General features: G+C 37.5%; 3 protein-coding genes across 13 annotated transcripts in view; 2 read left to right on the top strand and 1 right to left on the bottom strand.

Moving 5' to 3' along the window:
• Positions 1 to 8,881, top strand: part of RSBN1L (round spermatid basic protein 1 like) — a 70,043-nt gene extending 61,162 nt beyond the window's left edge. Inside the window, exons 6-8 of the mRNA XM_032304085.1 lie at positions 2,141 to 2,308; positions 3,564 to 3,672; positions 3,765 to 8,881. Coding sequence (XP_032159976.1) covers positions 2,141 to 2,308; positions 3,564 to 3,672; positions 3,765 to 4,406 — 919 coding nt within the window. The 3' untranslated portion in view covers positions 4,407 to 8,881. The remainder of the gene's footprint in view (positions 1 to 2,140; positions 2,309 to 3,563; positions 3,673 to 3,764) is intronic.
• TMEM60 (transmembrane protein 60) overlaps positions 1 to 19,892 on the bottom strand; it is an 80,425-nt gene extending 60,533 nt beyond the window's left edge. For 4 of the 5 annotated variants that reach the window (XM_032304081.1, XM_032304082.1, XM_032304080.1 and 1 more), the window contains exon 1: positions 19,572 to 19,892. In XM_032304081.1, the coding sequence (XP_032159972.1) occupies positions 19,572 to 19,666 (95 nt within the window). In that variant the 5' untranslated portion in view covers positions 19,667 to 19,892. Of the gene's footprint in view, positions 1 to 15,558; positions 16,255 to 19,571 lie in introns of those variants that run through there. The other variant, XM_032304079.1, reaches the window with a different exon arrangement.
• A 306-nt stretch (positions 19,893 to 20,198) lies between these two features.
• Positions 20,199 to 27,513, top strand: part of PHTF2 (putative homeodomain transcription factor 2) — a 120,376-nt gene continuing 113,061 nt past the window's right edge. For 6 of the 7 annotated variants that reach the window (XM_032304074.1, XM_032304072.1, XM_032304073.1 and 3 more), the window contains exon 1: positions 20,199 to 20,303. The gene's annotated coding sequence lies outside the window, so the exon portion shown is untranslated. The remainder of the gene's footprint in view (positions 20,304 to 27,513) is intronic. The other variant, XM_032304071.1, reaches the window with a different exon arrangement.

Raw genomic sequence — 27,513 nt, 5'->3', positions numbered from 1 at the left:
CATTAACAGTGGAATGGTTGAGTTCATTTTGGTACATTCCAATTAAAAATACAGCAAAATAAAATCTTAAAAAAAAAACAAAAAACAAAAAACAATATCCATTCCTTTGTGGCTCCTAGCTGGCTCAGTCAGTGGAGTAGGAGACTGTTGATCTTGGCGTTGTGAGTTCGAGCCCCACGTTTGGTGTAGAGATTACTTAACAATAAAATCTTAAAAGAATATATGGTGAAATAGTTCAAATAAATGAGTTACTTATGTGTGTTGATCGGGAAGGATGACATTTGAAAAGAGCAAAATAATAGAGTAATATGGTACATAGTATGAGTCTATTTGTATGAAAAGAAACGTGTATTTATGTGAAACAGAAAAGTATGGAAAAAATGTACACTGAGTTAACATTGGTGGGAATGGAGTGGGTAATAGATACCTTTATTTAGATCTGTAAAGATGTTTTATTATTAATTACAGTGATTATTAATCTTGAAAGAAAAAAACAGGGAAAATGGTCACTAAGTAAACTGTAGGACAGGGGCTATGTTGTGCTTGTTACTTAATGTGTTTCTAGCACATAAACAGAGTGCCTGCTGCTTAATAAATATGTTTTGAATGAAATTTCTACAAGTTAATTTATAAGTTGGTAGTAAATGATAAAATTGTATGTTCCTCAGTGGTTCTTAACTTGGATTTATAAATCATTTTGAGATCCAAAGGCCTCTCCCCAGAACAAATACAGACATCCACAAAGTTTTACATGTCATTTAAGGGAATTCACCAGCCCTCAGAGTAAACTGTTTGTACTTCAGGGATTAAAATCCATGTAAATGTGATGATTTCACATCACACTATAGTCTCAGCAACTAATAACACTGCCCAAGGCACGGTGCTAAATGCTTCATATAAAGTCTTAAGTTCATTAGAATGTGGTGTTAATGAGAACAGAGTTGTAGGCATGAAAGCCTGCTGGCTTTCTGTAGGAATCAAGGTCATCATCTTGCTCTCTGACACCTATAGAACATCAATCACAAAGGTTGAAAAGGTGAAAGGTGATGTTGTAGCATCACCTGTGTGTGCATGTGTCTATGTGTGAGTGTGTAATATGACTGTAATACAAGCATACATACACAAAGAGCAGTAAAAGTAGAGCTTGGGGGGGATTAGAGAACTAATACGACAGAGTGATTCCAGGTAAACTAAAGAACTAGTAAGAAAAGAGTGATTCTAGGGGTTTAGACGAAGATGAGAGGAGAAAGTTACGGGGGCAATTTGGAGTTGTCTCTGAAAGCAACAGAAACTGTACAGAAAGTTAAATAAGATGATGACTCCTAGTCAAAGAAATTCTCACCCTTTTCCCCTTCTGTAGCTAAATTAGAGAGGGTTTTTGCATTGAATGAGGCTAAGTAGCAGCTTCCGTGTGCATATGTAGGTGAGCAATAGAATAGAGTGCCAGTGGCACTCTTTAAGAGGGAACTAAGGTTTTCTGTCTACCTCCAATAAATTCTGCACATTTTGTGGAAACACTTATTATTTGGTGTTTTCTTGCTATTTACTTGTTGGTCTTTCTCTCACTGGAGTATGAACTCCCACAAAAGTGGGGAACTTGTCTGTTACATTCATTACAATCTTGTTCACTAGCTGCAGTGCCTAGATAGGACCTGGTATATAATAGGTATTCTATAAATATTAATTAATACATTTTTTTTTAAGTTCTGTTTTTTCCCGGATATGTATCTTACATTAGCCATGTGGCTTGAGTGGGGGCATGGTTCTACAGATAAGACCCAGACAAACCTCAGGTAAAGATTCTGGACAGGGGAACTTTTGGGTAAACCACACCATCTATAATTTAGTTGTCTATCCATCTTACAGCTACCATTTCCATGAAGGGTATGTTAGAAAAAGGAGGGGATTATATATTTGTTTTTGTTTGTACTTGTTAATTTTAAAGATAGAACCTGATTTGGGAACTGGTGATTTAAAATTTCATTCTGTCTGAATTGTGATTATTAAATGTTTCATGGCAATTAAGCCTCTGTACATCAGTACAAATGTTTGAAGGCAATTAAACCTTAATATATAGGGCTGCTTCTCTTTCTTTCCCTACTCCACTTTATATTATATATATGTAATTTTATTTTAACAGAACTACCAATGAAATAAAAAACCTGCAGTACCTACCTCGAACCAGTGAGCCCCGTGAGATGCTCTTTGAAGACAGGACAAGAGCCCATGCAGATCATATAGGACAAGGTTTTGAACGACAGACTACAGCTGCTGTTGGAGTGTTGAAGGCCGTGCACTGTGGAGAGTGGTATATATTAACTACTGCTTTTTTTGTTTATTTTTGAACTACTGTTATTTTAGTGAAATGTTTTCTTGGGAAGTTTGTCAGTAATATTCCATAAGGAAAGTTTCATTTTTCACTGTTATTTGGATATCCTAATGGTATAATTGCACTAAAAGTTTTCAGTTGTTAGAAAGTAGTTTTATTCTTTTCAGTTTGACTGTAATAATTTCATTTTCTAAGTGACTAGATGTGAAAACAGTTGTCTTAACTAAGGTTAAGGAAAACCAAAGGTTCACTTGGTGCTTACTGTATCGTCATTATCCCTGATGAGAAGCCTGCATCATTCTTACCCTTCTTTCCCTGTGTATTAATGTAATGTATAAGGCTTAGTTTAAAAAAAAATTTTTTTTTCAGATTTTGTTTATTTATTTATTTGAGAGGGAGTGCAACATGAGTGGGAAGGAGAGGGAGAAGCAGGCTACCTGCTGAGGAGGGATCCCAAAGCAGGACTTGATCTCAGGACCCTGGGATCATGACCTGAGCCTCAGACTGAACCACCCAGGAGCCCTAATGATTCGTTAGATTTTATCACTGGTTTTTAAAAATCTGTTTATGATTTGCGTTGGTATGATTTTTTGCAGGGGGGCATTATGTTGCTTGGAATTTCATTTCAGAATCCATTTTTGATCATCTTCTGTAAAAATTGCTTATATATTGGTAATTAATTTAAGAATTTAGGGATTTTTTTTAGAATTATATTTAAAGATACTATTAGCCCCTACAAATAGATTGATAGTAGTTTATTAGCACTGTTATAATGAATCTCTCTTAATTTATAAGGGTTACCAAGGAATTTTAGATGTAACTGCAGTTATATATGTCTTTATTAGAAGAAAGTATTCTTTTCGCCCCATATTTACCTCTAATTTTTATGTAGTAGTTTCATCTTCAGCATTTAATTTGTTGAAGTATTGACCTTTAAAATAAAGCCCTTAGTTTTTTGATTTGCATAATTAACCAATTCAAATTATTTTAATTTTTAAAAATACGGTTATACATAGCTATAATAAAATGAAGTTAGTTTTATTTATGTTTAGGTCAAAACTCATGGTTTTATCCTTTTGTTTAAATATGTACAGTGATCTTCTATATTACATTTTAACGTTATTTCTGGTCCTTTTGTTTTGATCACAAACTGTTTTTGCTTTAAATTTTAATAAGGACTTAACAGAACAAAACATTGATGGAAGATTCTTCATTATCTCATGTTCTTTTTTAGGCCTGCTCAACCCCGAATAACCAAAGATGTAATTTGTTTTCATGCTGAAGATTTCTTAGAAGTAGTTCAACGAATGCAGTTAGATTTACATGAACCTCCACTGTCCCAGGTATATCTTAAACCATTATTGTCTTCAGTTTAATTTTTATTGTAGAAAAGACTTAAAGGTATATTCCTCTTTATTTATTTTTTTTTTTTTAGTGCGTCCAGTGGGTTGATGATGCAAAACTTAATCAACTGAGGAGGGAAGGCATCCGCTATGCCAGGATTCAGCTGTATGATAATGACATTTATTTTATTCCAAGGAATGTTGTTCATCAGTTTAAGACAGTTTCAGCAGTGTGCAGTTTAGCATGGCACGTTCGACTCAAATTATATCACTCAGAGGAGGAGACTGCTCAGAATACAGCTACTCATGAAACAGGCACATCACCAGAATCCACATCATCAGTTCTTGGACCTCACACGGACCACGTGGTTTGTGCTGTAAGCAAAACCTCCTTGGATTCTAATTTTTCAGACAGACTTCATTCTAAATCTGAATTACAGCAGATTAAACATGAACCTATTGCATCTGTAAGAATCAAGGAAGAACCTGTGAATGTTTATATTCCTGAAAAGACTAGAGCACCGAATAATATGGATGGCAAGAATGTTAAAGCAAAATTGGATCATGTTCAATTTACAGAATTTAAGATTGACAAGGACTCTAAATTTGAAAACAGCAACAGAGATTTAAAGGAAGAATTGTGCCCTGGAAGTCTCTTAAGTCTAGTTGATACAAGGCAACACAGTTCAGCACATTCAAATCAAGATAGAAAAGATGATGACATTCTGTGCTAAATTTGTACATACCATTTAAAATTCTTTTTTTTTTTTTAAAGTTAATAATGTAATAAAGATTCATGAATTCTGAAAGCAAGCCAAGTACTTGCTCCCAAGTCTGTTACAAAATAGAGTTTATGTAGCTTTGTAACATTCCTCAGTGCCTGTCCATAACTGTGAAGGATCAAAGCACTTAGGGCCAGATGCACTGTAAACATAACAGGTTTAAACAAAAGGAGTCTTTAAGAATCATTTGATTTGGAATTGTAGGTTTTAGAATAGAGCTGACATTAACATATATATATATATATATATATATACATATATATATATTTTGTAATATGAGCCAGAATTCTTTTTTGACAATTTAAGGCTTTTCCATAGAGCTTATTTATACCAATTTTTTTTTTCATTTTAATGTGTCAGCACTGTAGTGTAAATAGCTTTTTAAAAATCTTTTTAGTGTGATTTATACGGAAATGTGAGCCACTTAATAAAGGTTCATGATAATAAATAGTTTTCTGTTGGGTCTGCAAAAAGACAAACTGACAATTCAGTTAAATCATTTATTTGGTCTGTTATGTTTCTGCTGGTGTATCCATTTAGAGTGGTAATGGAGTGCAAATGTACGTATTCGAATCTAGTGAATATTTAAATTCCCCACACTGTGTAGGCATTTTTAAAACCAAGATTCAGTTATGAAAGCATATTTATATATGTGTGTGTATGTATGGGAATATATATAGATATGTATATCATATTTTGCATAACTTCTTAAATTGCTGAATAAGATGAGTATGTGAATCTTCCTAGCCTCACTCCCTGGAATACATTTTAAAATATTTATATTCAACATTCAGAAAGCAGTTTAGGTAATAGAAGCAGTTTTATAAAGTTGGGAGAAACAAGGTCTGTTAGTGGTATTTAACTCTTATAACTCATGAAGCTACATGGTCAGATTACATAGCCCTAACGTAAGTCGTCTCTATAGTGCTTGGAATGAGAAAAAGTTGAGAATTTTCTTACTAATAAGCACCTGTACTATATTTAATAGTAGCTTAGTAAAAATCTGTAGTTACAGAATGTTCAGTTGTGAGCAGTTAAAATCCTCTTTTAAATTTTTCTCGCAGAACAGGAGGAAAGTATGACAAATACAAAATCTTAAGGGCCATGATTCAACTGCCATATACAGAGATATAACTAACAAAATAAGTTGTGTTACCTCATTTTTCTAAGGATCCTTCTCCCTACCCTGGCAAGGTAAAAAACTCAGAGTACTGTTTTGTTTTGTTTAAAAAAAAAAAAAAGCTCTGGAAAGTAAAATTAGGATAGGAAACAGGATTCCCAGTGCCTAGCTAAAGATTAAAACAAACCTCTTCAGTGACAGACTTCAGCACTATTTGAGACTGCTTCCACTACTGTAATTAAAAGGCAAACAGATGTTTTTAATGTATCCTTTGATAACAGAAACTCTGCTCATTGGACATTTATTTATCTTTGGTATTTTTCTGGGCTCATACTTTGGTTGATGACTTTTAACTGAGATTCTTTGTGCTGTCTTTGGTTTAGTGTTGCTGTTGAAATTGAAATTGTTTCTGCTCCAGCCTCATTTGTGGTACCCATAAAACTGCTTATCTTTATGGTTAGGAAGAAGCCACTTAAGAAGCATTTCACCAGAAAAGATCAGTTGCAGCAGTGAGGTCATTTCTGGCCCACAGTTTAAAAGGGTTAGGCAAATACTGTAGGAAATCTCATTGGTTTATAGGAAATCAATATATTTGCAATATAGGAATTTTCATGGGATAAGGAAGGTATAAATCATATTGTAAATAGGGATTTGGTTTTATATGTTACGGTCTTAGTCTGCTCCTCACCACTTTAATCTTCTCTTTTAAGCTAAATTTATCATTTGCATCTACCTTTTGGGGAAAAAGTTCGTAACAAACCAGTATTGAGAAACAGGAGAGCATGTGGTTAATGTTTCCTTTTTTTAAAATTGAAGGGCGATATATTTAACAATATTTTAGTTTTCCAGTAGTATACACATAGATGCACGAGATCATACAGTAATAAAATGTCTTTAGGGTATCCCTCCAAAATATTTTGAGCCTTAAACTTTTAACTAAAAGATGTATCTAAAACAACCACAGTGGTTGCTTTTAGGTATAGTTCCTTATATAACCAGTACTCAAAACTTCTCCATATTCTGAAAATTCAATGTTTTGTAAAATGCATTTTTACATTTGACAAAATGTATGCATTTAGCAATATAAATATATGAAATATAAATCAGTGGGCTCAGGATTTCAAGATACAGCTTTGTCACCTTGAATAAGGTAATATCCCTTGTCTTATGGGTTATAATTTTAAAATCCTCTTCAGATGCAATCTAAGAACCTGCTGATTACCTTTGTTAAACACAGATAATTTCTATTTCAATATTGCATTATATTAAAGGTTTCCTAGTTACTACATTCCAGTTCTTTATCTGAACGTAAGTTTTTTTGTTGATATTTCTAATTTCTTGGACCAGAACGATAAAGCACTTGAGATGTAGTTTCTGTATGATCTTATGCTAAATAAACAGTCATCATGTAAATTATTAAACTGATACACAGACCTTTAAAAAAAACTAAGGTACCTCAGTGGTGTCTGCTACAGTGTTTGCTTTTTGTTTTTTGTTTCTTTTTAATTATTTTGATTCATACCCTTTAGCTATGGAAGAAGTAGAATCTTTTCCATTCTCAGGTTAGCTGGTTAGCTAGCAAAAGAATTAAGCATTTGTGATATTTAGTTGAAAACTTGACTGAAGCCATATTCATTATCTCCCTTGTCCTGAAGGCTGCTGACCTTAAATAAAAATTAGGTTGATCTGGCACAACACTCCGTGTATGTGTGTGTGTGTGTGTACACGCACGTGAGAGAGATTATTGGAAATACTTTGTTTATTCCCATATAGACTCATTTTCAATCCATTCTATAATGGGAGGGAGGGGTCCAGAAAGGGTAGGACAAATTTTATTTCTTGTGTTATGTCTTCAAGGTATTTCATTAGTGTTCCTGAGTGTGAAATGGTTTTTTTCCCCAAATACTTCTTGCGGGTGAGATCATTTTTGTAAATAATAGATTAGCACTGTTTTGGTAAATTTGCATTCAGTTATTTTGTTGGACAAGTTTATTGTCATGTAAAGCAAATATCTAAAAATTCATTTTACATTTAGCAGAGATACAGGATTTGTTTTTAGAGTTTGAGAGGAATTTTCCTTGTCTTCCACCTTCAATAAATACTAAAATTGATAACTGTAATCTTTTTACCTTTGTTTTGTATTATTTTCTTACATTTGACATTTTATTTTCATCTCGTCTTTAAAAGTTCTTGTTTCTGTCTTCAACTGAAACCGTAAGACCTTGAAAGTGATTTCGATCTGAAAGTCTTTTTTCTCTTAAAAATTATGAGAAGTTGACTCATATACCAGCCTAGAATATTGAGGATTACCTAAAGCAAGGCTGTTAAACTAGTTTGGTGTGGGTGCTGAGATCACATGCCAAGTCACTTCCCTTCCCTCTAGACAGGACTATTTCTGTCCCAGGAGGGGAAGACAAAAGTGCATTGTTTTCAAAATAACTTTTAAGCTGGTAAAAAGTGACATGATGGATTTTAGGTCTTCAGAGTGATAGAAGAGCTCTTGACTATTAATCTTCCACCCGATGTAACTACGTTGATATGTAAAGAGAATTTTACTGGTTTTAGAATGCTTTGTCTATTTCATGAAAGAGTTATGTTTGACATGTTTGGCTCTGACAGTGTACCTCAGATAAAATAATTAAAAGGATAACTCGAAAGAAGTATAAATTTCTCTCTCTGCTCTGGCTTTTCTCTCTTTAACATACTGCATATTGCAGATGGAAACCCATTGCTTTTTAGAATGTCAACACAAGAGGCTAAAAGCAGAGATGCCTTTTGTTCTTTAAGTTTATAGATGTTGTATGTCATATCTCTACTGGGAGATCAGGGAAAGGAGGGGATAACATCTTGCATTTCAGATTATCTTCCCTCTAGGACTATAGACCTAATCAGGGCGTGTGAATGAGCTGAGAATATAAATGTGGGCAAATGTAATTTATGTTAATTAGAAATTAAAAGTAAAATTAAAACATACTACTTATATTTGCCTTCCAAGACTACACTCTTAAAATACGTCTGGATCCTTCCACATATTTTGAAATTTAGAATTTATGCATCTGTTTTTTTAAAATGTCATATCTGTATGCTTCCCTATAAATTCTTTGCTTTGGTACTATTGAAGACTACAAACAGGCAGATTCAGAGACAAGTCAGCATATTTGCAAATTATTTTGCATAATATGGTGCTTAAAAGTTTTATTTGGACTGGCAGTTCCACATCCTCCCTCTACCCAAGTTTCTTCTTTGAAATTTTGTTTTTGTTTTTAACTGAGCCAGACATTTATATGAAAAATCATGAGTCTTTCTTCTTTAAAAAAAAAAAAAAAAGAAACAAACAAAAACTTTTCTTTAGTCTGGCTTTTGTTTTTGCTACTGTTTCATACCTCTTCCTCAGTGACAGAGTTCTTGGAAATCTCTGTCTGCCTTCACATCCTCATTTCCTTACAATTTTGTCTCAATCCTCAAATTTAATCACCCAGCTGAAGTGGTTCTCTCAAGGGTCACCTTTTGACTGCCAAATTCAGTGGATTCATTTCTTAATACTTCTGTTTTCCTTATGGCACTTGTTAGCAATCTTTTACCCCCTCAAACGTTGTATGTATGACCTATCTGTTCTGTTTTGCTTTTCCATTTCTTTAGATGTCTTCTTTTGCCTTAGCCACCACTATTTAAAGCCGTCTCAGGTTCTTTAGGTCTCTGCACTTTGCCCTGAATTATCTTCATAACCCCATGACTTTAGTCTGCTGCTTGCAGTCCTCTGCCCCTGCCCCCATTCCAATCCATTCTTTGTTACCACCAAGTTAATCTTACTAAGACACATATGATTATTACTCTTTTGCTTAGAAATATTCCGTAGCTCCTTTCCGAAAGAATAGAAACTAGATGCTCAGCATCACACCAAAAAGCCTTCATGATATGGCCCTTCCTTTTCAGCTTCATCCACTAGTCTTCCATTAATGTGCTCAATTTTCAGCTTTACCAAGTGCCAGGACTTGCCATTTCCTTTATGTACTTTTAAAATTCTTTGCCTTTGCTGGGGAAATCTCTGCTTGGAATACAATACTGTGGAATCTTTTTTTCAAAACTCTAGTTAAACATCTCTTCTGTGTGTCTTTTTACTGAGTTCATCCCTTACAGCTGTCCCTTTACCCCAAAGCTGGTATAGAACCATTTCTTTGCCCTGCTTCTTGTGTCCCTTTGTTTACATCATTTAATGTACATGTTAGTTAAGTACATGTTGGGCTGTACTTAAACCATGAACTAGAAGTTACAAGTTTTGTTTTGTTTTGTTTTCTGTTTTTTTTTTTTTTTTTTAAAGATTTTATCTATTTACTTGACAGATAGAGATCACAAGTAGGCAGAGAGGCAGGCAGAGAGAGGAGGGGAGGAAGCAGGCTCCCCGCTGAGCAGAGAGCCCGATGCGGGGCTCGATCCCAGGACCCTGAGGTCACGACCTGAGCCGAAGGCAGAGGCCCTAACCCACTGAGCCACCCAGGCGCCCCACAAGTTTTTTTTTTAATCCCTTTGTATCCTTGACACCTAACATATACACTTGGTATTCAATAAATATTTGAAGGAACAAAAGTTGTACCTTAACTTCACTGTGGGTGGGAAAAATAATTACATACGTTTCTATGATATAAAACCTGTCTCTGACTTTAATTCATAATGTAATTCTAGAGTTGCAATAAAAACGTGGAGAAAATTAGATCAGCAGGTGCTATAGAGAGACCGAGTTTCTATTTTGTACTTCAGTCTTATGAGTAAGAAGAATTAAGAAGCTACTTGTTAAACATCTAGGCCCATTGGGCAATGTGGAGAAAGTATTACAAAGATTGTTAAACCTGTAAAACTCAACATAGTCGTTACCAATTGAGGATATATTTAAACTAGACCTAAAGTGATTAAAACGGGAAATATATAAGAAGCACCTTAATATCTTATAGTCAGAGTTTTAGCTTGCTAAGCCTTGGCAAGATAAAGTCTCCCTATTGATACAAATATTCAAAAACTGAAAATACTGAAGATGATAACATGCACTTATTTTTTTAAGTCCATATCCATGCTGTTGCAGGAGTGGGACAAGGACACAAAGGTGGCACATTTTCACAGACTTGTAAAGCCACTTCACTTTTATGATACTATGCTGAGGGGATTTGAGTCGTAGAGCTATGGCTAATGAAAGGGGAATACACTTGTGTAATGTGAAGAAATCACTTAGCTTTTATTTCACATCTGTAAAAAGGGGGAGGAGGGAGTACCTACTCTGCTAATTGGTGGTGAAAATTAAAATGACAGAATATGCCCAGTGCTTAATCCATTGGTTTATATATTATAGACACTACGAACGTTAGCTTCTGATCCTGGAACTAACATAGTAAAAAGAAGAGTCAGAAGAGCTATGTTCTGGGCCAGCCTAATCATTTTATGCCTTTCTCACTAATTACCTTTTCTCTGTATTCCTCTCTCTAATTTTGGGCAAAGGATAGGCATCTGGGAAGAGGAAGATATTTATCAAGGGGTCATGAGGAGGTAGGCAGATTTCCAAAACGTACTTCTTCCTAGATCACGGTTTTGCCCAGGGCCAGCAATTCAAAATCATGTCTTGTTACAGACTACCTTTCCTGATTACAGATTTGGGTTTGTAGTATATAGATAGTAGTAATAAATTTACTTTGTGGTGTAAGATACCAGTATGATTACAGTATGGCAATTTGCACATAGGACAAGCAAAGTGAGAGTAAAATATTAAAGTGTAAAGTAGATCCCTCTCATAAAAGCTTTTAGCCCAGGGTTACCTTATCTGGCATTTGATAACTGGGATATATCTTCCATGGATGCATTATATATATTTTTTTCTTCAATAGCAAACCTATTTTGGAAGTAGCATTTGGAGTTAAAACTTCACCATCTGTCAATGACCATGGACTGATTTCATTGCATTTATCTGGGCTTTAGTTTTTCCATCATTATAATGAGGGTTTTTTCCTTGTTTGTTTTATCCTGGTTCTAACACTGTAATTCCCATATACCTTCACTATCTATGTCATGAATTTTAAGAACCCCAACAACACTTTGAGGACAGCTGACATTTACTAAGCAAACATGACCAATCAAGATTAAAGGAAACTCCTGGGGCGCCTGGGTGGCTTGTTGGGTTAAAGCCTCTGCCTTCAACTCAGGTCATGATCTCAGGATGGGATGGAGCCCCACATCAGGTTCTCTGCTCAGCAGGGAGCCTACTTACCACCTACCTTCTGGCCTGCCTCTCTGCCTACTTGTGATCTCTGTCAAATAAATAAAATCTTTAAAAAAAAAAGGAAAGGATACTCCTTTTGTAGTTCGTGGCTTGTTTCTTGATATAATGCTAAAAGGACTCAGGTTAATTTTCTCTCAATAAAGAGAACTATTCTTGACACAGGTACATAGTAATATGCCTGCATATTACATATATTACTATAATAATGAAAAATGTTCTATGGTTTCCTCTTTTTTTTGGCCATCACTTCTGTTCATTAGTCACCATCAGCTTCTCTTACTTGCTGCACTATAAAAAAGCAGAGTGAAAAGCAGATGACCTAATTTGAAGGTTAATAACTCTTAAAATCACAGTAAACTTTAGCCCACAGATGGGCCTTTACTTCTCGAAGCTGTGTGTAACAAAATTTCTTAGTACTTGAAAGCTCTCTCGGTGGATTCATGTTTATGTTTCATGTGGTGGATTGATGGTACCACCATACCCAGCATCTGTGTTCATGAAATATTGCTGAACAAGTTGTGAATTCTTTGAATATTTTCTACTTTTCATATTTTCAAGTCTTAAAAAAAGTTATTTTGTTCACAAGTTGCTTTTGCTCGGAATTATTTTTAAAAATTTTTAAAGACTTTTAAAATTTATTATTTGTCAGAGAGAGAGAGAGAGAGAGAGAGAGAGAGAGTGCGTGCGAGCAGGGGAGCTGCAGGCAGAGGAAGAAGCAGATTCCCTGCTGAGCAAGAAGCCCAATGCAGGAGTAGCTCCCACAACCCCAGGATCATGACCTGAGCTGAAGGCAGATGCTTAACCAATTGAACCACCCAGGCATCCCTCAGAATTTTTGATAAATCTTTTGCTCCAAACCAGATTAAGTTATGTCTTGTGCATGCTGACCTGGAAAATACTGGCTTCATAAGGAACTTTTCATGTTTAAGTTAAATCTTTGTATTATAAAGATAATATCCTAGAACTAAAGACAAATGTGAAGGTATTTTTCTGCAATATTGTTTATATATTATTCTGTTTTGCTTTTTCTATCTGTGATCATAATTTCATCCCCTTTAATTAATGTTTTAAATGTATTCCAACCACTAAGGCTGTGAGACTGTGATTTATAAGAAATATGAATCTGGTCTTTATCCCTATTCCAGGCACAGGAATTTAACACCCTTAGAATTCCCTAGTAGTGTGATAAAGGTGTCTTTTGAACTTACGTTAACATGGTGACTTGGAAAACTCCTAGGCAACCTAAGGATAGAGACTGGTTACCAGGGAGAAACAACCACGTGATTAAAGGGCTGGAACTTTCCTCCTTCCTTATCTCCCAGAGGAGAGGAACTGGAGATTGAGTGCAGTCACCAACGGCCAGTAATTTAATTAATATGCTATGTAATCAAGCCTCCATAAAATCCTAAAAGGACAGGGTTCAGAGAGCTTCTGGGATGGTAAACACAAAAAGATGGGGCAAGAGTGGTATATCCCGTGAGCATGGAAGCTGCTGGCCCCTTCCCCATACCTTGCCTTACCATTTCTTTCATCTTGCTGTTCTGAGTTATAATATTCTTTTATAATAAACCAGTAATCTAGTAAGTAAAATGTTTCTTTGAGTTTTGTGAGCTGCTCTAGCAAATTAATTGGGAGTAGTGGGAACATCCGATCTATAGCTGGATTTGTAATTGGTATCTCAAATTTGGAGGGAGGAGGGGCATCTTCTGGGATTGAACCCTTAACCTGTGGGATCAGATCCTATTTCCAAGTAGTGTCAGAACTGAAAGAATTCCTTGGTGGTTTGGGGATAAAACACACATTTGAATTGGTGCCAGAATCAAGGAGGCAAACATAAGCAAATAACTTATGCTGCTTCAAGTTGTTTACTTAGTCTGTCAGTATACAGTAAATAAGAAAAAGCTGTACTTTCTGGGAACCTCTCAGATACTACTACAATTAATTGCACCTCATGGGTCAACAGGTTAGTTACTATGTCACCTTTTACATATAATTCTTACCCAGTTTCTCTCTTATTTCCTTGGAGACCTCTCCCACCTTTTCTCTTAGAAATCTCATACAGAATTTCCTAGCTTAGGAAATTTTGTTTTACGGCCTAGCTTAGGGGTGTTTTTCATATGGCTGTAAGGCAAGAATAGTTTTTATAGTTTTAAGTAACTGGAACAAAGGTCAAAAGAATACTACTTTGTGATATATGGAAATTTTACAAAATTTAAGTTTCATTGTCCATAAAGTTTTATTTGAACATAGCACATGGTTTATGGCTGCTTTTTCATCACAGAAGTGATTTGAACTGTTGAGATAGAAACAATATAGCCCACAAAGCTTAAAGTATTTACTAGATAAACCTTTACAGAAAAATTTTGCCGGGGCACCTGGGTGGCTTGGTGGGTTAAAGCCTCTGCCTTTGGCTCAGGTCATGATCCCAGGGTCCTGGGATCAAGCCCCACATCAGGCAGAGAGCCTGCTTCCTCCTTTCTCTCTCTGCCTGCCTCTCTGCCTACTTGTGATCTGTCTGTCAAATAAATAAATAAATAAATCTTAAAAAAAAAAAAAAAGAAGAAAAAAATTTTGCCGACTCCTGACCCAGCTAATTACATGTGGTGCTGTCCTTTTCCTTTTCCCTGTGAGAGATCATACTTAGTTAATACTGCATAAATACAGCTTTTGCTGAATTTCAGAATCTTCCTATCTGGTTTCTCATAGAGATGAAAGCCTTCTTCTACTTTGAATCTATCATCATAGAGACCAAACTGTTGGATCTCTCAGTTGAATTAGGAATATCTAATCAAGCCTGGAACATTATGTTCCCTATATTAACTATCCTTTTCCATCCTATTTTTAGATGCTCATAAAAGGAATATATACCAATTATAAGACAGAAAAATGCTTGTAACTGATCAATTTTTATTTATTTAGTTTACCTCTGTAGTTTCAAACAAGGAGTTAAGCTATATTAATTTGTGGTGTGTAGCTTAAACTTTTTTGTCTTGTTTTCTTCTTTACAAAAGAGAACTAGACCAAAATGCTACATTCAAAGCAATCCTCTCAAGTATTAGCAGCCAGGAATCACTATCATGTGTGTTAGGTATTTTTAAAACAGACAAATTACTACTCTGGGTTCTTCCCAGAGCTAAAAGTGAGGGCTGTATAGGGCGAGAACAATCACCTGCTTTGGGGTTATATTGCATGTAAGTAAGACTGTTTGGAATTCTTGTAAGTAATGTCACCTATGTTTCACTGGAATGGGCTGAGTGCTTTGGTAGGATCATCCATAAATTCTCAAGCCAGAACACTTTTAAGAGTGAAAGGAGCACTAACTTCCTGAAGCCCAGGACAACAGGCATAAACAGAACTGTCCTGATTTCAACCAGGATGAAAGTTCCCTCTAACTTTAGGAATAGGCAAGCCTCTGCTCTGTTTTAATATTGCCACCTCTAATTCATGGGCCATAAACAGAAGGGAGAAGTAGCAATGAAGTTAGCTTACATAGAAATCTGGCAAACTCCCAGACTCCTTCTGAATATAAACACGAAGTGGCACAACTATTTCAGTAACTAGGTTTTTTCCTCTGTAATTTACAAGCACAAATGACAATTTACTTTGGTCGTAATGGGGCTATATTAAACTTCTACCCAAATAATGTAGATTAAAGACTTCATATTTATGTACTTTACAAATTGACCACGTACGTTCAACAGATTATTTAAGAGTCAAGTAGAAAATAAGGTCAAAAACAAACTTTATTTATATAGGGATAATAAGGATATTAATAACTGAAATACTGAATAATTAAGCTTTGGATTGACTAGAAGTCCATGATTCACAAAGACTGTTTTATGGAAGCAGTATAAAACTACATTTGGTTATTTTTCTCAGTTCTCTGGTATTCTTCAAGCTTGCAAGGATTCAGAACACTTTAATGATAGCTTGTTGAACAGCAGTAAAATGAAATGATGTCCTTAGAAGTCAGTCTCTCACAAAAAAGACGTTATATCCAAGTTCTATCAAAGCCCCAGCCAGTAAGGCCCATAAAGGAATGAAGACATAGGACAGATTCATGGTAGTAAACTGTTCCAGTTTAGCACAGAGTGCAAGGCAGAAGGCTAATTTAAGTAACATTGCAATGAGGTACCAGGCTTTTTTTTTAATATTGTGCGATCCATGTCGAGGGTCAAAGCCAGACTTACATCGCCCAGCCATTTTCACAATCAGCATGACAAGAAGGATAGTATCAAATATCCAGACTGGAATAAATATGAGGAACCAGTTCCAAGGTGCCTTCTCATCCAGTTTCAACACCAACATGATCAAGAAGAGTAATGTGAAAAGCCAGGTGAGTAGTACTCTCTGAGCCAAGGACATTCTCATTTAAACAGTTTAAAGAGGCTGTTGCAGAGTCGAAAAAAGGAAAATATACCCTAAGAGAAGGAAAAAAAGTCAGGATTGTTTTGATACCGGAAAAAAAAAAAATCACTTCCATTCCTGTGAAACAAAGCTGGCTCTTCCCCACTCACAGATTTCTTAATTTTGAAAACATGCTATTCTTCTTCCTTTCAAACCCTGTAAAATTTGTAGCCACCTTTGACAATATTACATTCATAATTCCTTAGCCGATGACAAAATACAGTAAAACTTTCAGTGTCAACTGGGCATAAGCTCTATTCAAAATGTCTCAATGTCCTTTATATTGCTGTCACTCAAGTCCAAGTACTCATGACTTCATTCCTGTACTTCAGGGATATTCTTAAATTCTTTTTGTACATCTGTACGTCTATAAATTTTCATTCAATTTTGAGATGTACTAAGAAAAAGCATCCACAATCAAAGTAGCGAAAAAGGAGGAAGTGGTTATCAGGTCAAGGGAGGAGAGTTTTAATAGCCTGGGTAACAATTCAGATAGTAAACAGAAGTTAGGTTGTGAGGATATCATTGGGCTAAATAATACAGAATACGTTGATAATACTGGATTTTCACATAGTTTAGTCTGTGGGTCTTTTTAAATTAAACTATCTCACTGCAATTCTTATAAATACCTATTAGTCTGAATTTTTCTTTTTAGTACTACTCATTATATATTTTTTGGTTTGTGGTATAGATCCTGATTTTTTTGCTAGTTACTATCCAGTAATCAAGACCACTTAAACTTTTGACATTGTTATTACTAGATGCTATATTACTCAAGAATTTAGGCTCTTTCTCTTGCTCTCTCTCTTTTTTAAAGAATGTAGGGCTTGAATTTAGGCCTCTGAAATCAGTAGTTGCATGCTCTATCAACTGAGCCAGCCAAGCAACCAGAAGTTATTTCTTATATCCCTTATTAACTGTATCTGTCTATAGATCTCTCTTACTGACCTCTATTTCTGTTTTTCATTAGTACTATACGACTATGATTAGATGTGTTCTAGGATATACTCTAATATCTGAAAGGACTAGTAGTACGTTCTATTCATAGATTTCTTTTCCAGAATGTTTGCCCTTTTTTTTTTTACTGCTAAAAATCACTAATTCTTAAAAACTTGGAATTTTGATTGGGACATATTAATCTATAATACTTAGGTATAAGCATTTATTTAGCCTTCACATACAGGTTGACAGTAGAGTCTATACTTGTTCAAGCTTTTTGTATCAACTTTGGGACCATTTGGGAAAAGGGTAAGTAGACGGAAATCAGAAGCCAAACTGCAGCAGCTGGGTGAGGAGTTAACAGAAGATAACAAAATGTAAACAGCTGACAATACTTTATTCCTCTGAAACACTTGGAGAAAATAAAAGATAAGACACATAATGAGACTGAGAAAGGGTCAGGAAGAAATTTTTCAGTAAAGGAAGAATCTATGATTAAAATGGAGGGAAATAAGCCACAAAGAGTGACAGAGAGAGGACACTTGATGGAAAGAGAAAAACATCAGAAAGTGGTAGATAGGATAGCAAAAGATGAAGGGTAGGAGTAAAAATGCAGAGAAATAAGGAAAAAGTGAAGGAACTGGCTAGGTGAATAAAATGCCCAAGACTAGCATGTTTAATTAATTATATTTTAAAACTAACTTTGAGGGGTGCCTGGGTGGCTTAGTTGGTTGGGTGTCTGCCCTCAGCAGGGGTCATGATCTCCGGGTCCTGGGATCAAACCCCACATCAGTCTCCCCACTCAGGAGGAGCTCTGCTTCTCCGCCCTCTACCCCTTCCCAACTTGTTCTCTCTTTCTCTCTCCAATAATCTTAAAACAAAACAAAACAAAACAAATTTTGATATTCTTTGCTACACCTCTATTACTTTAAATAGTGGGCTATCATGGAGCAAGACTGCGTATCTGTTTTACTGTAAAGGTGACTAACGGATCTCCTAACTCCCCTTTCCCATGATACCCATCTGCTAGCACCTGTTTTCTTAGCTGGCAGATTGGAGGCTTCATACTGCAGTATGAAAAGCAGATGCTTTTGCTCCCAGGAAAGCTTTTTTCTCCAGGTCTCCTTTCCTGACCAAGGGCTGCTACAGTGGGATACGGGGCTGAATTTGGAAGAAGAAGTGTGAGGGATGTAATTATTAACTGATTATAACCGATTATTAACTAAAATGGGTTTATACTGTAAATCAAGTTTGCTCAAACCTGATCTCCAATCTATCTGGCCGTTTTTGTGAACCTTTAAAAAGTTTATGGTAATACACTTGTTTAAACACAACTTTCCATCAGCCATTGGATGAGTCAGGGGTCAAATTTTCGCATACAGCGCTGAGTAACAACTGGTCATAGAAACAGCTGCCACACTCAGCATAGGTACTTTAGGACTGGAGACGGAGGGATGATACAAAGAGCACACAGTATTGTGGCTTCAGGTTTTATAATGTGGGATGCCACAAAGTTCTGTAAGCACTTCTAATAAAATGCTCTCAAGTGGGAAGCACTATGCTGATATTTAAATGACGCCCGAAGAATTCTGGATGCTGGGCTTGATTTTTACTTGTTCATAAATCTTCACTAATTGAAGTAATCGTACTAGTCTTCTTTCTCCTCAAGAGAAGGGGCTGCATACTCTAAAACAAAAATTTGCTCTACTAAAGTCCTATTCGAGTTGATTACTTCTGGTACCAGGAAGACAGTTAGGTATTAGTTCATATGCTTCCTCATCCATTGTCAAAATCTTCTGCATTGTCCCACAATGGAAATCGAAAGGGCTCTACCCACAGTTCCAGCATCTAGCAGTTGTGTGTGCACTCATTAATTTGCCCACGGTGCGGTCTACACCACCCCCCATTTCCTTCCCTCGCAACTGCCAGCACTCTTCCAAATGAACTTACCCTATCCCGAAGACAGTTTTGCTTATGAGCCCACAACAAAATTCCTCTAAATGAGTCGTTTTCGAAAGGCTTCTACGGCCTTGTCGAACTAAGCCTCCCTTCAGCGGAACAGCGCTCTGCTTACAACTTAAATGATTTTGGGGCCTACTTGTCCCTAGAACTTCAGGACGTTCATAAACGATAAACGTCAAAGACCTACCTTCCGCCCTAATTGGGACACGCTTTGGGCCCAGTATACTTTGAGGGCTGAACGCGGTTTCTTGCACACGATCCAAAGCGCATGCAGAAGCCTGGTGCCAACCAGGTGTCTGTACGTTTGGCGGGGAGTGTAAGGAGCTGGGAGGCAGCGACAAACCCCCTGAGGTCGGGAAGTCAGCGCCGGGGCACCCGGTGGGCAAATTCACCTCGGGAGAATGCCGGCCCACTGGACCCCGGGACTCACCTGGCAGCGCCGCTGGCCGGAGAGCGGGGAGGGCCGCGAAGATCAGAAAACTCGCCAGTTTGGATCCTTGGCCTTTTCCACGCTTTCTCCTCCATTAAATCCAGAACCCGTCACATGATAATCAAGGAAAAGATCTCAGTTCCGCCTCCCCAAACCACCGCGGTGGAGGCTCCGTGTTCTACCTCAGGGCCACGCCCACATCCGGGGCAGGTTCTCACCGCCTCCGGCTCTACCCTCTCTACTTATAGGTAGAGAGGATGCCAATCTGGTTTCAGAGGCCCTTTTCCCTGAGGTAATTGGACCATTTGGCCACCAGTGCGAACCAACCGACCTTTTCTTACGTTCGGGTTCGTCAAAAAGGCGGCTATAAAAGCAGCCACTAGGCCCGCCTCTCTACCGCTACGGGCTAAGAGGAAAGTCAGTCTAAGCACAGCCTGGAGTACCCGTGGTCCCATTGGGTCCACAGACGCCAATCAGACCAACCAGCGCTCGGCTCCGCCCCCGAGGGGGGCGCCCCGCCTCTTTTCTCGCCCTCCCCGCCCGCGCGCGGAGACTGCAGGCTCCGGCGCAAAATCCTGCGGGAGAGGGGGTGGGGCGACAGCTCCGGAGGCAGCGCTCCCGCCAGCAGCCTCGTTGTGACTTCTCCGGCTCCCGCAGCGGCGGCGGCACTCGCCTCGGAGTCTCCCGCGCGCACCCCAGCCGCCTCCTAGCGGCGCGGCGCCCGCTCCTACGGTAAGAGCCGGCATCACCTCCGCGCTTGGGCGGGCCGTGTGGAGGTCGTTGGGTTCTGACAGAATCCTGGGGATGGAGCAGGACGAGGGAGGGAAGCGGTGGGCGCGATGGAGGTGGGGGCTCCGGGGCCAACGCATTGCCCTCCGCCGCCAGTGACTTCCTCGGCAGCCGCGGGCACCTGCGCGCCGGGGTCAACCGCGGTCCCTTCCCATCATTTGACGGGTGGCAGAGGCTCAGCCTCCCGCCTCCCGAGTCCGTGCAGTCCTCGAGCCTGGATGGTGAGGTGACGGGCCGAAACCCAGCGCCGCCTCCCGCCCCTCCGCCCCCTCTCGCGGCCCCTCTCCTTGGCTTCCTTCCCTTGGCGCTGTGCTGGGGGCGCGCCGGGTCTTGGAGGGCGTGCGGGGGCATCGGGTGGCCGAGCCCGGGCGAGCAGGAGAGGTCAGCTAGCGGCCGTAGGAGCGGGCTCGGGCGGAGGGGGGACTGTGCGCACGCCGGACGCTGGCTGGAGGGAGGGTCTCTGCCCTGCACCCACTGGGCAGGCAACAGTTTAGTTCACTGATTCCAGCACTGACTGCGGAGCGGGTGCTGAAATCCTCTTGGAGGCCCTGAGGGCTATTTCCCCTCTGGAAACAATACTGCAGTCCATCAGCTTGCTTTACCTTTTCTTATTTTTATCTGCCTGATGTTGACAGCCAGTAGTATTTTGGTATTGTTCCTTCGAGTCTCGACTTTTAAACTCAACACCTCCTTCTTTAACTTTGGAGACCATTCTGTCACTGACCCATCATCATCACTCTTTATTTTTAGCCTGACCAAAAATAATAATAATAATAATAATAAAAATTTTAAAAACTGCTTTATATACCAAGTAGTTTTAAAATCCGTGAATTTTAAATGTATTGTAATGTATACTTATTGTCTTTGTTTATGGTATATCCTGATTACTTTGAGGTTACTTTGTTAATTGTGTGCTTGATTTTAGAGTTTTTGGTTAGCTTGAGCCAACTAGATATTTTAGGTTTTTTTTTTTCCCCTCTAAGACTTTGGGCATAGCCATAGTATTTGATCTTGTTTTTAGATAACTTTTTTTTTTTTTTTAAGAAATTTGTTTCCTCCCTACATGGATTTTTTTTTTTTTTGGCATTTTTTATTGTTTTTTTTTGTTTGTTTGTTTGTTTTTAGCATTTTTAAAGTTGAAGGGGGCATTCTGAGAATTTGGGAACTATGCACTTTAGCCTAAAGAGCTGTAAAATGGCATAACAATTTGAAATCCTAACTTCTTGGAGTAAACATTGTTAAGCTGAAGAGAAGAAAATTGGTGTCCGCTCTCAGTTGTAGTGGCTCAGCCTCCACAGATTCCAGAGGAAAGCAATCTAGAGGTCTGGAGAGAATGAGCCATGCCTGAGACCAGACATAGGTGATTCCATGGAAATTTATTACTGGGGAAATAGCTTGACTCCCACACAGGTTAGTGGATCAGATAGTATTAAGTCAGGTGTTAGGAAGGTAGGAAGTGTGTTTTGTAACTTTTACCACTTTCTGAGAGGGCATGAAAATGTAGTAAGAGAAAAAAGTATAATGTACAGTGGGGGCACTCTTGTATAGTCAAACTTCCCAGAGTAAAGGTTTTTTTTTTTTTTTTTTTAGTCCAGACTGGCAGTGGACAGTTTGTTCTAAAAATGAAGTAGATGGTCTGAGCAATTTTTATTTGTTTTGTTATTTTTAAAAAAAATATTCATTTATTTGTTTAAGTTAGCTCCACATCCATTGTGGAGCTGGAACTCACAACTCTGAGATCAAAAATCACATGCTCTGCTGACTGAGCCAGCTGGGCATCCTGGCCTGAGCAATTTTATTTTATTTTACTTTTTTTGGCCTGAACAATTTTTAAACCAAGGAACCTTTTTGCTAGTCCATATAATACAGAAGTTCAAGGAATTTGTAATTAAAAAGTCTGCACTAAACTAAGCCAAAGAAAATTTAGGGTGGCATGTAGGAAAAATGAGAATTGAAAAATAGTTGGATTGCTTCCATACTATCTTGTTTAATCTTTATTATGCTATAAGGTATGTACTATGATTACTGTTCTGTTTTATAGATGAGTTAAGCACAACTTTGGTTAACTCATTTGTTCAAGATTTCTCAGCTAATAAGTTGGTGGAGGTGGGATTCACATCCAGGCAATGTTACAAAGCCTAAATTCCAAGCCAGTATGCTTTACCACCACAGTGGCTTCTTAGATACCTAGTACAAGGAGAATAATCAGTGGAAAATAATGCTGCAAAATCATAAACTGAAGAAGAGTATTGTACATATTAGGTAACACTTTGAGTCTTTGTATGTAGGCACTGTTGAGTATTGCTGGGGATATATGGATGGAGTCCCCTTTCCTGTCTTCAGTGGGGGAGAGAAATAAATAATGATAATACAATACAATATATACTATAAGAGAGTGCCATAGAGTCTGATTTTTTTTTTAAGATTTTATTTATTCATTTGACAGAGAGAGACAGCAAGAGAGGAACACAAGCAGGGGCAGTGGAAGAGGGAGAAGCAGGCTTCCCACCAACCAGGGAGCCCAATGCTGGGCTGGAACCCAGGACCCTGGGATCATGACGTGAGCCAAAGGGAGATGCTTAAGGACTGAGCCACCGAGGCACCCTGAGTCTGATTTACTGGAAGAGAATTCAGTTGAAGTTTAGACATACCAGTATTTGAATTTCTGTTTGGCCTTGTGACCTTTAACATGATAGTAAACCTTTCTCAATTTCAGTTTTCTCATCTGTTAAGTAGAGAAGAATTACTTCAAAGGGGAGTAGTAAGCATTAAACAGAGTATGTAAAGTACTAGCACACTGGTAAGCCCTGAATAAAGAAGACTAAATAATATTCAGAGTGGAGAGGGGTTGGAGGAGTTGCGGAGAGCTATCTCTGGAGCCTTAAAGGGTTAAGTGGTAGTTTTTCACTGTTGGGGAAGGAGGGCATCCCACAGAGAACAGGAGGCAGGGTCAAGGACAGGAATATGGATTGTTGAGGGAATGGCAAGTAATTGTAGCTTTGTGTAAAAAGTATTTGTGAAGGCGAAAATTTAAACGGTAATTGTGTATAAATGTGGCTGGGCAAGGTGAGTATGACCCAATTTTGGCAGTTGGAAGTTGCAAACTTAGATATTAAAATTGTAGGAAATCCTCAACAGTTTGTGCATTGTTACATTTTTATGTACTATTTACCATTTAATACTTATTTCCCCCAGTGACAATTAAAACTTCTTTTCCAAACGTGTCCAACTAAGCACTTTAATTATTTCATTGCAATGTTTCATTCTAAGCTATAAAGGAAGACTTATAACACTACAGGCATTTGCACTTAATTTGTGGAATGTATTTTGGGATTAAAAAAGAAGAATCTTAAGGTGACTGTTGTTTCCCTTAACCCTTTACCTAGTATGTAGCCATATATAGCCAGTATTGTAAACTACCCTTTGATATATGCTGACTGCCTTTTCTGAATCCAAATTTGAGACCTAATGGTGGGACAGAATGTTTTAAATTGGGGCTGTTCTTTAAAAATCTGAGAAAAAACCCCACTTGTGTATCTTCCCTTCAGGTTAGCACAGAACCATAAATAACTTTCATTGGATTTATAAATGTAGATCACTTCATGACCAGAATTATTTGACTAAGTTGAAAATATTAAATGCCATTTAGGAAGGCTGTGTTTTAATTCCAAATTGTTAGCCTCATACAAATTGCTAAAAGGATACAAAATATAAAGATCAGTTTTCACGTGAGAAAAACAGACTGCTTCCTAGAACAGGTAGTTTTACAACACTAGGAAAGAAAATATGCTGGACTTCATTCTGAGTAGTGAACAGGAACTGGGCAGGAAATGGCTGTGGCTGAACCACTACCTGATAATAATCATAACATGATTGAATTTGACATTTAATGAGAGGAAGTAAAGAGGGGGAAAAGTGCACTGTATGCAGCTTTCCAGTTTCAGAAACAGTGGGAGAAAAGGGCTGTTAAAAGTGTTTCTACAGAAATTATGAAGATGTGGAGCAGGCACTGATATTTGTTGCATGAATGAAAACACCTTAATAAAACATCCTGTAAAAGGTCTGTTACAGATAGTAAAAAGCTTAAAGTTGCATGGCATGAGTTTTGGTCCTCTGCAGACTTGGGTTCAAGTCTCAATTCTACAGTCCATCAGTTATGTGACTTTGAGCTCATTATGTAATCTTTTTGAGGTTCAGTTTTATTTAATCATAAATGGAGATATTTACTGTATAAGATTTTGAAAATTAAATGAGCTAATGTACATAAAGCCCTTGACACATTGCCTGGCTTATAAGACATGTTCAGAAAATGGTTGTTGCTGTTATTTGACTAAGTTGAACAGGTGTGTTTGTTTGTTTGTTTGTTTGTCTTAGTGGAGATGAGCAGAGAGGGAGAGCCAGAGAGAGAATCTTAAGCAGGCTCCATGCTGGGGGTGGAGCCTGGCACAGGGCTTAATCTCACATCCTGAGATCATGACCTGAGCTGAAATCCAGAGTCCGAGGCTTAACTGACTGAGCTACCCAGGTGCCCTGTACAGGTCTTTTGTTTTTGTATGTGTGTTTTGTTTTTAAATTTGATTCTCAGATACAGTAAAGAAAGCCAAAAAATGGCAAACAAATAAAACCTTAAGAGGAGACAATAGGATATTATACAGGCAACAGGCAGAGTTGAATTAAAAATCAAGTCATTGCATGCTTGCTTTGGCAGTATATATACTAAAAAGTCATTGCTGCTACTTACAAAACAACAGAAAGATAGGAAAGAGCTTCATATTCTCAACTTTTTTTTTCCTGATGAAAGTAGGTCAGACTCATTAAACCAGGTAGAGTAAATAAATAAGGTTTTGCTACTCTATTAGCAATAATCGCGCCTCGGATAAACCTCATTGGCTATGATACTGCCACGTGCAAGGCTTAGGTTTTGCTACTCTAAATAACAATAAAGAAGAATACTGAAATTGGATCTCTTGTACTATGAGTTTAGTATATACACAGAAAGGGGCTTTTTTCTTCAAATCCCTTTGCCACATTCTTATTTCTGAAATTCTTTTAACAGATAAAAACCATTAATTTTACAGTTATAGAGAAGGCTTTTAATGCAAGTAATCTTGGGAGATAGAGCAGGTTAATTTAACTACATGTATTTCACAAGTATTGATTCTCTATATCCCATTGCCTACTGTGTATCTCTTGGGCAGTGAATGTATCATATATTGGAAAGTAAACCTGTCTTCTTGTTCCCAAATCTGTTTCTTCTCTGTATTCCCTATCCTAGTGAATAGTTCTATCGTTAAGCCAAGAGTCATGGAGCATCTTTTCTTCTGTACCTTTCATGTCCATTCGGTAAATACGTCTGGTCTTTGTCTTTTTTTTTTTTTTTTAAAGATTTATTTATTTGACAGAGAGAAATCACAAGTAGATGGAGAGGCAGGCAGAGAGAGAGAGGGAAGCAGGATCCCTGCTGAGCAGAGAGCCCGATGTGGGACTCGATCCCAGGAACCTGAGATCATGACCTGAGCCGAAGGCAGCGGCTTAACCCACTGAGCCACCCAGGCGCCCTGGTCTTTGTCTTTATTAGCTATCCATCTTCTAACTATGCCCTGTCCTATCACCCATCCCTCATTGCCACTGACTTACTTTAGATGCTTATCATTTTTTCTCCAGGTCATTAATAGTCTCCTTGGTTTTAATTTAGCCTCATATTAACCAGTTCACACAGCTTCCTTCTAGAATGATGTTGCTGAATACTAATATAGTCAGATTAAAATTATATTCTTAATGCCAGCACATGATGATAGTTAATAAATATTAGATCCTTCAGTGTATCTTGAACTTAAGATAATACTAAGTGACTTGTATACCTATACCTAGAATTTTCTTTGTGGGAAAGGTTTTAACAACTACTTTAATTTCATTAATAAAGGGCTACTTAGTTTCTTTCTTTATTTGTTTTTGAATGAGCATCATTAGTTTCCATCTTTTTTTTTTTTTTTTAAGATTTATTTATTTGAGAGAGTGAGAGCATGAGCAGAGAGAGAGGGGAGAGAGTCTTAAGCAGACCATGCTGAGCACAGAGCTAGACTCGGGACTCCATCTCAGGACTCTGAGATCATAACCTGAGCTGAATCCAAGAACTGTATGCTTAAGAGACTGCTCCATCCAGGCACAGCAATTGTTTATCTTTCAAAGAGTTTGTCTGTTTAATCCAAGTTGTTAAGTTGGCATGAAATTGTTCATAATATTCTCTTATTATCTTTTTAATGTTTTAAGATCTATAGCTATGTTCCCTCTTTCATTCCTGACTGTTAATTTGTGTATTTCCCCGCCTTTTTCCCTTTTCAGTTTGGCTAGAGATTTGTCTATTTTATTGCTAGTCAAAGGAACAGCTTTTGGTATTCCTCATTGATTTTTTTCTTCTCAATTTCACTGATTTCTGTTCTTTATTATTTTCCTTTTGCTCTTTACTTTGCATTTTATTTGCTTGAGTTTTAAAGGTTATTATTGTCTTCTGATATAAGGGTTTAATGCTATAAAATTTACCTCTAAATAGTGCTTTGGCTGCATCCCATGAATTTTGATATGTTGTATTTTCATTTTTATTCAGTTCAGAAAACCTTGCTGATTTTATTTGTGATGTCTTCTTTGACCCCAATGGTTATAAATGAGTATGCACATGGAAATTTTTGGGTATTGATTTCTGATTTAATCTCACTGTGCTCAGAGAATATACGTTGTGAAATTGGAAGCATTTCGAATTTATTGAGACTTGTTTTATGACCCCAGAATATGCTCTGTCTTGGTAAATGATTCATGTGCACTTGAAAAGAAAGTTGGGTGGAGTAGCTGTAAATGTCGGATCAAGTTGACTAATAGAATTGCTCAAGGTTTCTCTATCCTTATTGATTTTATGTCTACTTGTTCTAGCAATTTTGAAAGAACGGTATTGAAATCTCTAAATATAATTGTGGACTTGCCAATTTCTGCTTATATTTTCATCAGTATGGCTTCATATATTTTGAAGTTCTGTTACTACATTGATTCATATTTAGGATTGTTGTGATTTTTTTAATAAATTGGATCCCTTTATCATTGTGAAATGGCTGTCTTTATTTCTGGTAATATGCTTTGCTCTGAAATCTACTTTGTCAGTATT

The sequence above is a fragment of the Mustela erminea genome, chromosome 11 (assembly GCF_009829155.1).
Source record: "Mustela erminea isolate mMusErm1 chromosome 11, mMusErm1.Pri, whole genome shotgun sequence".
NCBI classification, from domain to species: Eukaryota; Metazoa; Chordata; class Mammalia; order Carnivora; family Mustelidae; genus Mustela; species Mustela erminea.
Note: the sequence above shows the minus strand (reverse complement) of the source record. Positions and strands in the feature narration are given on the sequence as shown.